At 38.9% G+C, this 14,276-nt stretch overlaps 1 protein-coding gene across 1 annotated transcript in view; it reads right to left on the reverse strand.

The window, feature by feature from the left end:
* Positions 1-345: 345 nt before the first annotated feature.
* The window catches only part of NRAP (nebulin related anchoring protein), a 47,675-nt gene continuing 33,744 nt past the window's right edge, over positions 346-14,276 (reverse strand). Inside the window, exons 30-42 of the mRNA XM_071446021.1 lie at positions 13,294-13,491; positions 11,767-11,871; positions 10,647-10,745; positions 9,717-9,821; positions 9,243-9,350; positions 7,330-7,641; positions 6,396-6,500; positions 5,631-5,729; positions 5,409-5,513; positions 3,790-3,897; positions 2,818-3,129; positions 2,421-2,573; positions 346-1,234 (exon numbers count right to left, since the gene is read on the reverse strand). Coding sequence (XP_071302122.1) covers positions 1,133-1,234; positions 2,421-2,573; positions 2,818-3,129; positions 3,790-3,897; positions 5,409-5,513; positions 5,631-5,729; positions 6,396-6,500; positions 7,330-7,641; positions 9,243-9,350; positions 9,717-9,821; positions 10,647-10,745; positions 11,767-11,871; positions 13,294-13,491 — 1,911 coding nt within the window. The 3' untranslated portion in view covers positions 346-1,132. The remainder of the gene's footprint in view (positions 1,235-2,420; positions 2,574-2,817; positions 3,130-3,789; positions 3,898-5,408; positions 5,514-5,630; positions 5,730-6,395; positions 6,501-7,329; positions 7,642-9,242; positions 9,351-9,716; positions 9,822-10,646; positions 10,746-11,766; positions 11,872-13,293; positions 13,492-14,276) is intronic.

A 14,276-nucleotide genomic window follows, 5' to 3' on the forward strand; every position in this document is an offset into this window, starting at 1 on the left:
CTCTTAAAGCCAGTACCATTTTTCACACACATAAGAATCACCATGTGGCTGAGTTTGCAAGATTTCAGCCATTGTAATTTCCTGAGGAGAAAGGATCAGTCAGGACTATTATTTTTAAAAGCATTTTGTGGGTAAATAACTACAAATTTTATTAGTGATGCATTTCAGATTGAAAAAAACAAACAAACCTTCAGTACTAGAATTATCCACTTTATTCCTGACTAGAGAATAATTATATGCTATGCTCCAGATCTACAATGGTTTATATGTACTTAACCAGTGAGAGCTAGTAGTACTAAATGCTATTACAAAAAATCTGTCTAAAGCCATTGGATAATTTGAGAGTTCTCATAAGACGTACCTGTCAAATTGTGTAACTTTTGCCCAATGATTCTGCACAGAAATTTGAAAAACAAGGGATTGGTATTAAATGAGGATATAAAGAATAGACATGTTTGTGAAGAGTCAATGTCTTAAAATAGTGACTCACTCTCACTTGAATTCCAGGGTTTACAACCTTCTCTAAGCAGCTACTAATCTGTCAATAGCTGCAAAGAGTAATTCTGACTTTTTACTTGGGAAGATTTGAAAAAAACCTGAAGAACTGATTGTGACCTGGATACATCCTGATAGTCCAGAACAGATTCCCTGAGCCTGCTAGAAGACCTGCCTCAATTATCACTGACTTGATAACTTTTCTCCCACTGGCCTTTGACTCATTCATCTCTTAAACCACCTGAATTTGCTTTTCTACTCTCTTAGTCAATGGTGCCAATATTCCAGGAACATAAAAATCTCCAAAAATTACAAATATGGAATAAGAGTCACCTGATTTATTCATTATAAATTATTTCATATTCTACCATCCATGATACAAAGCTGAGCCTGCCAGTCATCTAGTACTAATTTTCATTTACAGCTTTAAATAAATAGCAGAATCTGGAATACATTCAGTGATAAATCACAGAGTATCCACACAAAAATAAAAATATCAGTTATAAATTGCAATGTTTTGGTTACCTCTTAAAACAAATTTCTTAAATGCCATCTATTGTGTTTCACATAAACCTGAAAAAGCTACAGGATTTGCAGGACAAGATGAAAATCTATTTATGTTATGTCATGTTTCTGTTTACTTCTGATAAAGCTGCATTTGCCTTCTCTTGACTTGCAGAATTTCTGAAGCATCAGGATTGACTCCAACTTGCTGGGATCCTTCTGTCCCCAACTGGTCCTGTAAAATCACAACCCAAAAAATTGTGAAACCAGCCAGTGGATAGGGGAGGGCTTAAACTATTATTCTATGACAGTATTTTCATATTCAAAATTACACAACTGGCAAAAAAATGAGGAAAATCTAAATCACTGTTCTGCAGAGCGCGAATTTCTGCTGTGGAGAAGTGCAAAAAATGGACCTGTTCATGTAAGTCAGATACCTCATATACCAAAGGACAAAATGTGCACAAGTCCTAGTTTCTAATTTGAAATAAGAAGCAAACCAGCTAACACCTGAGTTCCACATGGACTGCACATCTGTAGGTTTCCCTGGGACCATCAGGTCATTATCATACCTTTGACTTACGAAGATACTGCTACTACTATCAGTAACAGCAGCTCCCACTGCCTCCATTACTCAACCATAGTTTTCACTTATTTCCTGAGTAATTTTTCAGATGGAAAGTAAGGAATGTAAATCATGGATATGTACTGTTTCTCTTGGTCTGGATTATTGTTTGACTTCTTACCAAAGTTAACAATTAAATGATCAAAGTATTTGAAGTGCAGTGCTTCTCTTTTCTTGTAGCTGAATGGTTCCTAACTGTAAGGGCTACGAGATTCCCGTATGGATTTCTGCTCTCTTGTGCTGGGACACTGCACAAGTCATCCCTGTGACAGAAGGCAAGCTTGGAAGATCCCTGTTTGTAATATCTTTAACCTTGAGCAGCACAGAGGCAGAGGAGGCTGGAGCATTGCCCCTTTGCACAAAGCCTCCCACAGCACATATTATCTGTCAGGAGCCTACACTCAGCCTGTCAATACAGCTGCCAGTGGAGATTACATGGCAACACTGAATTACATGGCAACACGTGGCTCCTGATGAAATTAGGAAAAGAGAATGGGAGTCCCTTCTACCTCTGCTTCTGCTTTCCTCAGAGGTACTAGGACACTTGGAGATCTGACATCATCCACATGTTGGGGAAAACACATCCTGACATGACACTGCTGAATTCCCTTCAATGGTTCCTTCAAATTAAGATGTACACTAAGGCACAAAGCTTCATAAGGAAAGTGTACATATCCTGTTCAGACAATAGGGAAAACTGTAGACTCCAGGGAGCATTCAAAAGTATTAGACAGGATGTGTGCACGTAAGGAGCAGAGCTGCTGGGACTTGTGACAAGATGGTTTGCTCTACTTACAGCTCCAGGTCTGTACTGAGTAGAAGGCTGCACCAATCCCATTTCCCGAAGGTATGCCAGCTCAGCAGCTCTTCTTGCCATTTCAACTTTGTGAGAGCCTGGGGGAGTCCAGCCAATGCCCCTGAGCCAGTTCAAGTCAGACTTGTATTTTATCTGAGAGAATGAAACATGCACCAGGATGTATTATTTTGTTGAGCTCTAACCAAATCACATGCCCTGAGTATTCAACAGAGAGCATATAAAGGAGCAGCAGAGTCAAAAATAAAGAAATTATTCATTTTTAGCAAGCGGACTGTGGTTCTTTCAAGGTGATCTTGTTGGCAGGTAAGGTTTGCAAAGGAGATTGCACAGACAGCCCCCAGCCCAGGGAAGGACCATGTCACTCAGCCACACTTACATCACTCTGCAGCTTGTAGGCCTGCTTTGCGTGTTTCACATTTAGCTGCTCAGGGTCACAAGTGTATTGGTGCAAGGGCTGCCTGTAGTTAACATTGCTTGCAAGCTGCTGGCTTCTCTTGGCATGGAGGAATCCTGGCTGGTTGAGGTGACTCTGGAACTGTGCCATGTTTAGGGCACAATCATTCCTGTACTGGAGGTCGCTCTGGAGTTTCCCCACTCTGAGGACATGTCTGATTTTGGGATCGTCATTTGCACTGAGGAATCCAATCTGCTGGCCTCTGTCTCTCAGGAAGGCTTCTCTGTATTTGTACTGCAGGAAGTACAGAGGAAAATCTCATTTTCACATTCAAATTACCTTCAAATTCTGTTATGAAATAACTTCTCCTCCTCTGGCTATCAATCATGTTTCCTGTAGTGCACAAAGACTGAGGGTTTGTTTGATATCAAACCACATCTCCTAATCTAACAAGACACTTTAGAAGAATTACTTTTGTGCTCATTTTTAAAGGAGTGGAAAGACTTAGGGGGCCCAAAATGCTCATCTCTCAAAAGTAATCAGAGATCCTCCTACTGTTGTACTCTTGGGTACACACAATACAGAGCTCAACCAATGAAGCTCCTCCATCTTTAGCTTTCTTGCCAGCTGTGGTCTTCTGTGTTCAAAGATAACCCACTTTATCCTAGACCATGTTTTAACTATTCATAGCCTAGTACCTATATTATTTGATTAAATCATAATATGTCTTCTTCCCAAGAAAAGCTCTTGGCACATAAGAACAGCCTGGTATTGGACATTATTAATGGTACACTTTAGTTGGAAATATTTGCACTTAACCAGCACTTTGTTTCATTGGATCACCAATTTCCCATATCAGAATAATGTTCACTTATGTCAGACTTCACGCATTTTTGCAGGATGGGGTGGCTTGGGAAGTGGGTTGGGAAGTGTTTGAAACAGAACAATTCTTACATCACTAGCAATCTCTCTTGAAGCCTTTGCTGTCTGGAATGGGATGGCGTCAATCCTAAAATCATAGCCAGATGCCCTTGTCTGTTCCCAAGATGTTTTATACAATTTCTGTGTTGAAAAGAAAAGAACAAAAAAGTCATTTCCCCCTGCAGTTTCTTAAATGCAGTCCCATAACTGCAATAATAAATGTTTTATCCTACTGGGCTTATTTGTATCAAGAGTCATCAGTACTATCTCCAAGGTTTTGATCCAGTTCTATAGCACTTCAACTTCTTTTCTATTCACCATAATGATAAAATGCCTCATCTGAAAAGTGCCACCAGGGTTTCCTTTTGTACTTGAATGCGGTTGTTTTTGATGTGATTTAATTTCTATTAGAAACTGTGATGCATCAGTCACATCAATATTGCATTGATATTGCCCTTATTCTCTCTTTTGATGCATCCACTCACAGTGTCTTGGGTTTCCTGGCATCCTAATTTCAATACCAGTTATTTCAAGCTTTTCAAATGATCCTCATCTCTATCCCCAGCCACATGTGGCTTCATTAACTCATGTGGAATAACAGCTGGCTCTAATGTGACTTTGAGGTTGTGAATCACATTTACATCCTGAAGAGAAGTTGCTCTAGATTTGATTCTTCTTCCATTAGTAGCTTTCTTAAAATAGCTTCAAGTCTGCAGGACCTACTACACAGCCATGGTATCTTAGCTGACACTTTCAGCTGTCCCCTTCTGATTTTATTCATTTGCTTTCTGTAAGTCTTTGATTCACCCCTCCTGGGGTTTGTGACCATAGGAAAAAGGAGCACAAAATCCACTCCACATTTTAAGACAATCTTCTGTTTCACTGGTGGCTGTACTGCTAGGTGGTAATAAATTTGAAAGTAAATTAAGATGCCAGAAATCTTGCAAGACAGCCAGGGCAGAAGCAATATAAGCATCACTGTACACCCTGCTGACAGGTATGACCTTTCATTTGTGTGTAATCCTCGCACATATTATGACTTTTTACATTTTCCTCTATTGCTTCAAAATGTAATTTCTACTTGTTTCTTTCACCTATCTCAAAGCTCCTAGCAAACTAAGCTTATTCTGACCCTACAGGTAAAGGCAACAGCTATTTAGTCAGGGAACAGGACATTAGGAGTAGACTGAGTTCCCCTGTATGAGATAATGTGGAAACAAATTCTCTTTAAACTAATTCCACTCACTGATTCAGTTACATCCAGATTGATGACAACTACGCCTAAGGGATCATTTCAACACAGTGTTGCAGCTTCAGAAAGGTAGAATACATAGTCTAGGAAAGAGGATTCTCCCTCCTCCCTCACCCAAACAAAACAGAAAAGATTTTAATTTGTAACTAATCATATCTATAATGAAGGTTTGAAATCCTTAATAACAGTTTACTGCCCTAGAAAATTAAATGAATGCTCAAAGAAAAATTAGCAGACTTTACCCGACTCCCCCAGCCCAAACCTAGCAACAAGGCTGTTCATGTCTCTGGCTTCTTTTAGTTCTGGACAGGCTCAGAGAACTTGGCTTCTACATACATGAAAGTTTTTATTCCTAAACAAGTTTACCAAGCCAGCTCCCCAGAGGAGAAGGTTCGCTTACATCACTGATGTAGAGTGCATTCTGGCGGGCTCGGATGAAATCCGGGTGATCGGGAGGCAGGGTGTACCTGTGCCTGTCTTCAGAACCTCCAGCCTTGTACAGCCTCTGTGGGGCCAAAAGTCATTGAATGCAGGTGATACTGGAAGCAATGTCAAGATCAATTCTTTTATGCATTATGGTACAGCAAAATTAAGGTCACTTATAGATTAGAATGAAACCTACGTCATTGCACTGGAGGTAGCTGTTTTTGGCATGAATCAAACTCGGAGAGTCAGCCACAGCAGTGAACTTCAGACTTTCTGGCTTCTGACGGTACTTTATCTGAGAGGGGCAGGAGACAACAAAAACAAACAAAGGAAAAAAAACAGGAGAGGTTTCTGTTAATGACATATGACAATTCCAGGAGTGTGTTAACTGGGGTAAAACATAAAAGACACTTTCCTGAAGCCAATGTTCTGCTTTAGTCTCAGTTGCTCTTTCAGCTAGGGACTGGGGATGCCTTTGTATCAGGCACAGGACTTTTTTGTGAGTGTGTCTATGTGTGCACGTGCACAAAAGACTTCCCACTAAAATTGACATGCAAAAAGCTTTTGAACACTATGCTTTTGACAGCTCATAATTTTTCTCCATTAATGCATGATACTGAGCAGGCAAATGCCCCTTCATTGTGGTTGTCAGTGCTGCATCTTTCTACACAACTTCCATAACCACCTGCTTAGAATTTCATAATGGAGTTTCCTGCATTTATTTATTCCTACATGTTTTGCCTATACTCTTGTGTTTCATTTGGAATGGAAAATATTCAGCAGGTGTCACACAGTGGACTTGCGTCTCCCATACTGCTTCTTGGTAACTTACACCTTGTATAAACAGGCTCCCACATCAAAAGGAAATGATAAGCTACATTCGTAAGTGTCATGTAACGAGGAGCCTTGATGGTAAACAATTCCTACAGACTTGCTATCCCATGAAAGATTTATCAGTTACCTCACTGATGAGCTCTCCAGCCTTCTTTACACTTTCTATCTGCGGAGATCTCAGAGCCATCCAACCAACTCCTTTCATGAAGTTCAGGTCTGATTTATAGCGATGCTGTTAAAAATGAAAATCGTTAACTATCAGTTTTGTATCCACAGCTATTAAGGTTTTTTAAAAAACTCCCTGGTTCATATTCACATTTTGAGGTTTTTCATTTGCCATGCACATATCAGATTGTAAAGCCAAACTGTTTGCATTTGTTCGTTCCACCAGGAATTAAATAATGTATCATATGCAAGTTACAAGAGAAGGCCCCACGAGTGAATTAGTATGACTCAAAGCAGAAAGTAATAACCTGTTTGTACTGGGCGTAAAAGAACCTCTTTTGAAATAATTTTATGAGGTGAGTACAAGTCAGGAATACTAATTATTTTATCTGGTTCATGGTTCCTCGTTAACCCCATTTCTAGGAGGACACATTACTCTTTCTTTACTCACATTAAAGTCTTGCTTTTAGCTTCTAATCTATTAAAGAAAATCAGGCAGACCCAATAAAAAGTGAAAGTCAGCAAAGTGCCCACAATCCCAACAATCCTGACTTCACTTCAGAGTCATGGTGTCTCACTGTGTGACTTTAATTCGATCATCCAGCTTTCACTTCTGGTCTCCCCTGTGCGTACAAAGGACATGACAATCAACTAACTCATGTGTGCTGTACACTACTCTACTAGGCAGCGAGGCTATCAGGCAAAACCATCATCACCATTTGCCCGGACTCCTGATTTGGGGTTCTAAAATCGGGAGCCAAGTGCTGAGGTTCTCCCTCACATCCTATCCTGTCCCTCATCCTATCCTGTCCCTCTCTAGGCAGGCTCAGGAACAGCCTGAGCTACTGGCACATCCTACCTACTGAGGCTGGTAGGGTCCAAAAGAAAGATTTTACCTCACTCTGTAGCATGTGGGCTCTTTTGGCCCACTTCATCTTCATGTCTTCAGGAAGCGCTGTAAATTCATGGAGTCTCTTTCTGTAGTCTTGATCACTTGCTAAGGCCTGGGCTTTCCTGGCATGGACAAGATTGACCATGTCCATGGGCAGATGAAACTGAGACCACACATCCTGGGATCCCTTCTTATACTCTTGTTCACTCTGTAATTTGGCAGCGTGCAAGCAGTGCAGCAACCTGGCATCATCCAGAACGCTTCTGGCACCAATGCATTTTCCTCTCTCCATCACAAAATTGTGTTTATATTGGTACTAAAAAATTTAGAAAAAGGGTAAAAGAGAATATGTGCCAAACTTAGACCAGCTATTACAGATAACTAACTTAAGATAAATTACTAAAACATCTATGTTTTCTGTAAAACCACCTCAAGGTATGTAGCAGTAGAAAGCAATTGTTTGAATATCTCATTGCTCTCAAATTTAAATACCACAGGAGCTGCAACATTAAAGTTAAGTGCATCTCATTGTATTTTCTGAATATGCCCAAAACATTGATCATGTTTAACCTCAAATCATGTACTTTTATTGTCTCTCTAAGAATTCTATTCCCATCAGAATAGGGAATGAGAATGTGAGAGAAACAAACAAAAGACAGAAGAAAAAGAAATCTATACAAAAGCAAAACACCATGCACTCTGTAGCCTTCAGATTTGCAAATGCCACCCGGCTACTTTAAAGAGTAAATTCAGTTTTCCTGGAAAGAATAAGAACCAGCAACCCCTCATTCTCATTTTAGCTGGGACTATGACTCTCCCTGTGATCTTGCATTTATCCTCTCTGTGAAATAGTGATGATGATGATAATGCTTATTTATACAGCATCAACAGGGTGCTTAGAACTTTAAAGGGAAGGCCTGGGCCCTGAAGAGTTCATAATGTAGTTGAAATGGGATAATAACACTTATCTACCACACAAGAGAGTTGTGGGGATTAAATTACAGCATCTAATGTTTATAAAGTGCTTCCAAGATGAAGGGCCAAATTCAGATCTGTTGTAAGTGGATGTAATTCTATTACAGACTTGTACCCTCTAGAGCAGATCTGAAGCTGTAACCAAAAGCACTCTGCAAAATATGGTTAAGTACATATTATAAATTACAACTAGAAATGGTTGCTTCATTAAAGAAACAGGTGTGAAATATATTCATATTTTATCACGTAAGAGATAAAGTATGCAACTAAGTACTACATAAAATGAAGACTTTTTCCATCTTCCTAGAATTTATTAAATATCTTGTGAAAGAGGGATGAACTTAGACTTTCTGAGAAATGGGTACCACCGTGTCTGTGTTTTGCATACAACAATCCAAATTATAGGATATTTATAAGGATAAGATGACTTGTTTCTTTTATTTTAGAAGTTAAGGGGATACATATTTACAGGAATTTGCACTGATTTTTACTTCTTAACCAGACTGGGAACTCCTGATTTTTGGAGATTCAAAGAACCCTCAGCTTTTTCTGACTTCATTTCAATTTGGAAATACTAAACAGTTCCAAAAGTCAGCTCAAAACAGAGTGCACAGAGTTAGTGGGCACTTTATGATATGAGGAGCCAGCAGCCTGAAAAAGAGCAGAATCCCTTTTCTTTCTGTTTGCAAATACTTTAATTCATTTGCTATTTCCCACTGGAAGATGTTTAACCTGGCTTGGTTCCCGATTAACAGCAATTCTTCCTCTTCTTTTTTTTCCTAATTCACACAAAGAATCTTATTCATAAGTAATATATTCTGTCTCACACTTGTCTCACATGGTTATGAAGTTGCTTTAATTCAGTAAAATCTGCTTTAGACATTGTTTTACATGAAGTTAACAGAAATTAGGCAAGAAGGGAGGTTGAATCATTCAACTCACATCACTGGCAATTTCTCTGGAGGCCCTGGCAGTCTGGAACGGGAGTGCTTCCATTGTCAGCTTGTAGCCTTGAGCACGTAGATTATGCCAAGATTCTCTGTATTTTGCCTAAAGTAGGAAAGGCACATGTAGACTGCTGCTTTACTTTTAAATGCACAAAGGAACAAACAAAGGAACTATCTTTCATTTGTTATTCTGTGTTACAGTCTCATTCTTTATAATCAAAGGATTTTTTTTTAAATTATCTTTGGGAAATCCTACTAACTCAGACAAAACATGTCTCGTTCTTTATGTAGATTTAATTTACTCACAACCGTATATATGCTAATGAAGATTTAATTTGATTATAATCAAATCAAGGAAAGCATAAATAGAATAGACCTCAAATTTCCTCTACTTATTCATCTTCCTTGCCACTGCACAATTCATCCAGCATCTGAAATAAGTTGTAAGAAATACAGAACAAATTCTTACATCACTGAGGTTGGCTGCATTTATTCTAGCCCGTGTAAACTCTGGCAGACCCAGTGTTGGTGTGTAGTGATGCTGACTGTCCTCTCCTGCTGCTTTATACAGGCGCTAGCAAAGAGATCAAAGAGACAACTGAAATTAATTTTCTCTCTTGTTTCAATAACACAACAGCAGTACTTAAGTTGTTAATGATTGTGACAACTGTGGTCAGCCATCATTGAAAATAGCTGAGGATTTCATTGAAATTGCAAAGATTATTTCTTTTTCTGGGCATAAAGATGTGGGGCTTTTGCTGGGCATTAAGGACATTTATACTAACTTTTACAAATATATGATGATGTCAAACCACTACATTCTCAGCCTTGCATTGTTATATTCCCAGCAAGGCAAAAGTAGACCAAAGGATGCCAAGGGCATCATGAATGTGTGTGAAATAAAAAGGCAAGTATTTCTGGTAGACTGGGCGTATTTTCTAGCTTGAATTTTTTTCCTCAAGTTATTATATATGATTTTGATAATTTTTCTATAGGTTTTGGGTTTTTTTTTTTCAGAATTTAGAACAGTGATTCTTCTCTAAAAAAGAAAAGGCTCTTTGAGAAGCCCTCAAAGGTGGATCATATTATGCAATGAGCTCCCTCTAGAACACCCCACAGTTCTGATTTTTGAGTCTCTGTTTCATGCAAAAAACTTGATAATGGAACTCTGTTGTTTGGATACTATGTGAGCTTTTTGAAAGAGATTGAATTGAAAATGGTATTAAATGCTTGGGAAAAAAAAAAAAGTGATCTAACTGTGAAAAAGCACAAATCAGTGATGCTGCCATTTTTTGATGCATTTTGCTTTCAGAACAGGGTTGTCTCTTTCCCAGTTCTCCATCCCCAGCTTGCTGCATTTTGAAAAGCATATTTTCTGATTCACGTTAGGAGAGCCTACCTCATTAGCAATCATATTGCTGAATTTTGCATGAAGGAGGCCAGGAGAGTCTGTCACCGATGTGTACTTGAAGGAATGTGGCTGCTGACGATATTTACTCTGAGTTCACACACAAAGAAAAATGAGCAGAATAAGTAAATTGCCTTGTCAGATAAGGGATTTTTTCCAATTCTAGTGGAATTCCACTGCTTCTTGTGCTTAAAACTAGTTTGTCTATTGATCCTTAGACTAATTCACCTTTTGCTATTCTGAGTTAGGTGCATTCAAGTTTCACAGGGAAAATGAAAAGCAAATAAGGAATAAGACATGAAAGAAAAGTGCTGCCGTGCTGAATATGCTGAAAACAGTAACAAGATTATTTCATCCCTTGGTGTCATTAACCCAGGGTAGTGGAATTAAAGCAAAGGCAATCCAGTCCAGAGAGAGAAGAAGATGCACAAACCCACTGGATTTTTTTGTGAGAAAAAAAGGTTCCACCAGGCCTGTGGTCCAATGCCAGAATTGTGAACAAAACAACTGCAAGATCACTGCATGGAGGTAGTTGTTCCTTAGTACACAACACCTACTTTTCCTCATTTCACATCTATGTGAATACAGGCAAAAGATGCAGGATTTGAAACTATGAGAGACTGTATGAAGAGAACATGACAGATGAAATAAAAGTCCAGTTACAAAGGAAGAAAAACAATAGCACACAAAAGCAGCAGGTGAAAAAGAAGACTGACTGTAAAACAGGTGTAGAGATGAGGACCCTGTAATATTCTGGGCACTGCACAGCTCATTCTAATTTTGGAGAAATAATACAAGGTATTTATTACAGATAGGCACAGCTTTACTTTTAGTTGAAAAAGCCCATTTAAATTCCTAAATAAATAACATAACCCATATCTCCTGGGTCTGAAACACAGGAGAAAAGATTTGCAAAATAAGTTAGCAAAGTTTGCAAAGCCTGGAACTCCATCAGGTTCACCCATCTACAGTTAGGACACAAGTGGAATGATCAAACGCAGTGGGAGGGAGTCTGGCATTATCCAGTGAGTCACTTTGCCAGCCCAGTCTAATAGAAAGACATCTGGCAAACTCTTGTTCGTAGTGGAAAATCAAACCCCTCTTTTGTTACCTCGCTGATGAGTTCAGAAGCTTTCTTCTTCCCTTCAATCTCCAGGGCCCCTGGGGTAATACATCCAATGCCTCGCATAAAGTTCATGTCAGAGCGATATAAATTCTAAGGAAAACCAAGCAGAAGTAATTATGAGTTTGCATTTGAGATGCCCTATATTTATTCACCCAAAAATATGCAATAACTCCATTAAAATTAGTATCTACCACAGAGAGTTTGTGCACATTGCCCTAAGATCTTGTGTTTATGAATGTGCCTGTGTGAATACAGCCCTGGCAGATCTACAGCACAGATGTAGGATTCTGGGGACTACTGAACCTCATGAACACCAAATGCTACTTGAACTTCTGTCTTCAATTTGTAACCTTGAAAAATCATTTTCTAGGTACATGAATTTTCTTCCTATATAATACATAAATCACAGGTAGATATTATCGATTTGTAAATATACATAAAATAAGACCAGTTTATAAAAACATAAGAAAATATGTTTTTTTCTTTCTCTTTTAAGTAAGAGAAACTGCAGACAAACTAGCCTTGATTTTAACAGTTCTGAATTGTCATAATATAAGCAAGGAACACTAAGGAAAAATAGCGCTGAACCACTGCATACACATTATTAAAATATTTTCAGACCCCCAAATCTAGCAGTGACTCCCTGTAAATATTAATTTTTCAAAAGTTACCAATAGGTTCCTGATAAATACATTACAACAATATTATTTCATTTCATAATGAGAAGGATGAGGAGTAGGATGTATGGAAACCTGCCTCAGAATCTCTGATTATGTGTGTTTAACCCATATTAGGATTACACTTGTTTGGACACATCCTGTCATCTCTAAGTCTGTTTGCTGATACATTAAGGTGATACATAGCAACATTTTGTGGCCAGGTAGGTTTTTAAGATACAGCCCCTCCTGAGGTCTGCAGGGGCAATGTGATCTATGAAAAGCCCTTTGCTCAAGACTCTGTCTATAGATTTATAAGGCATTATTTAGTTAATTTTACTCAAGACTATGTAGGGAGTTAAGCTCATCCTTAGAATTATAATGGATGTGCCTTGGGCCAGAGCTGATAAGTGTCTTACAAATCCAATCCTTCTTGTTAAAGTACACATGAAATTTCACCCAGATCCAAATCAAGTTGTAAATACCAGTTGGTAAAAGGGTTTGCATTGTTAGAAAGACCTTAAAAAGGGTAGTTTTACCAACTGTCCAATCATCCTCACTTGCAAACCCTTCTCCACCCAATCATCAAAGACTACCAGACTTTATCTCTAGTTTCTCTAGTTTCTACTAGACTTTATTCTCTAGTTTCCACTAGATACTCTAGTAGTATCTCTACTCCACATTGTTCCACTGTGCAGTAAGACAAACATCTCGTTCCTCCACATAATCGAGGGGGAACAGCCATTGTTTATCCCTCAGCTCTGCCCAAACCCTTGCTGCCAGCTGTCACGAGCTGGAGCAGAACTGTTTTGCCCCAGAACCAGCAGGAAACATCGCTGTGACACGCGGCAGTCACCTCACTCTGCAGTCTGGAGGCGTTCTGGGCGCAGCGCAGCCTCACGTCGTCGGCCAGAGCCGTGTACTGGTGGAGCAGCTGCCTGTACTCCTGCTCACTGACCAGCGACTGGGCCCTCCTGGCATGCACCAAGGGCATCATATCCAGAGGCAGGTGGAAGTGAGACTTCGTCTCCTCAAAACCTTGCTTATATTTCACCTATCAAGCGAGAAACAGATCACATAGATATCACAGCAAAGTAATTAAAATTCAGGTTTTGATCAGAAGAGACGTTCCCCGTATTTCTTCCATTTTGCAGTATAAATTATTCTTTTTTAAAACAAGTTCCTAACTTGTTTAACCATACTGTGAAAGATCAATAATTATAATTAGAATATGTGGCAGCCTATACTTAATCGAAAAGTAGCCATCTATATTATATTAAACTGAGATTATTTATTTGTTAAAACTTGATACATTGAATCTATAAAATTAAGCAAACTGGCAAGAGAAGTCCAAATTTAGTGCATTTTTTAAAAGTGCCACAAAAAGAGGCAGCTACTGCCTGAGTAAAACATGCAAGCAGCCTTATTTATATTGGAATTAGAAAAAAAACCCTCAGATCAAAATATTTGTTGATTTGGTCAGTTTAGTTTCATAATTCTAGACTAATATTTAGTGCTGGGTTGGTTTTTTTCACTTCTTGTCTCTGTCCAAGAGAAGAAAGGTACAGAAATCTTCAAAGAACTTTTTTCACATGACATTTCCCAATCAGATTATGCAAATTTGAGATGTTCAGGCTGTTCATCAGGATAATGAACATCCAGAATTATTGGGGTCATCAAACAACTTAGAGTAACCTGACAGATGGATGAATTCTTCAAACACTTTCTACTAGCTGTTTGTCTAAGCCTGCCATCAGTAAAAGACCAGCATTTCTGAGAACCATGAACACACTCCCATATATTTCACTGCTTTCTGGATCAAGCCAGTCTTCAAAATGC

Source organism: Agelaius tricolor, unplaced genomic scaffold (assembly GCF_023055355.1).
Source record: "Agelaius tricolor isolate 1412-34295 unplaced genomic scaffold, bAgeTri1.0.p SCAF_22, whole genome shotgun sequence".
Lineage (NCBI taxonomy): Eukaryota > Metazoa > Chordata > Aves > Passeriformes > Icteridae > Agelaius > Agelaius tricolor.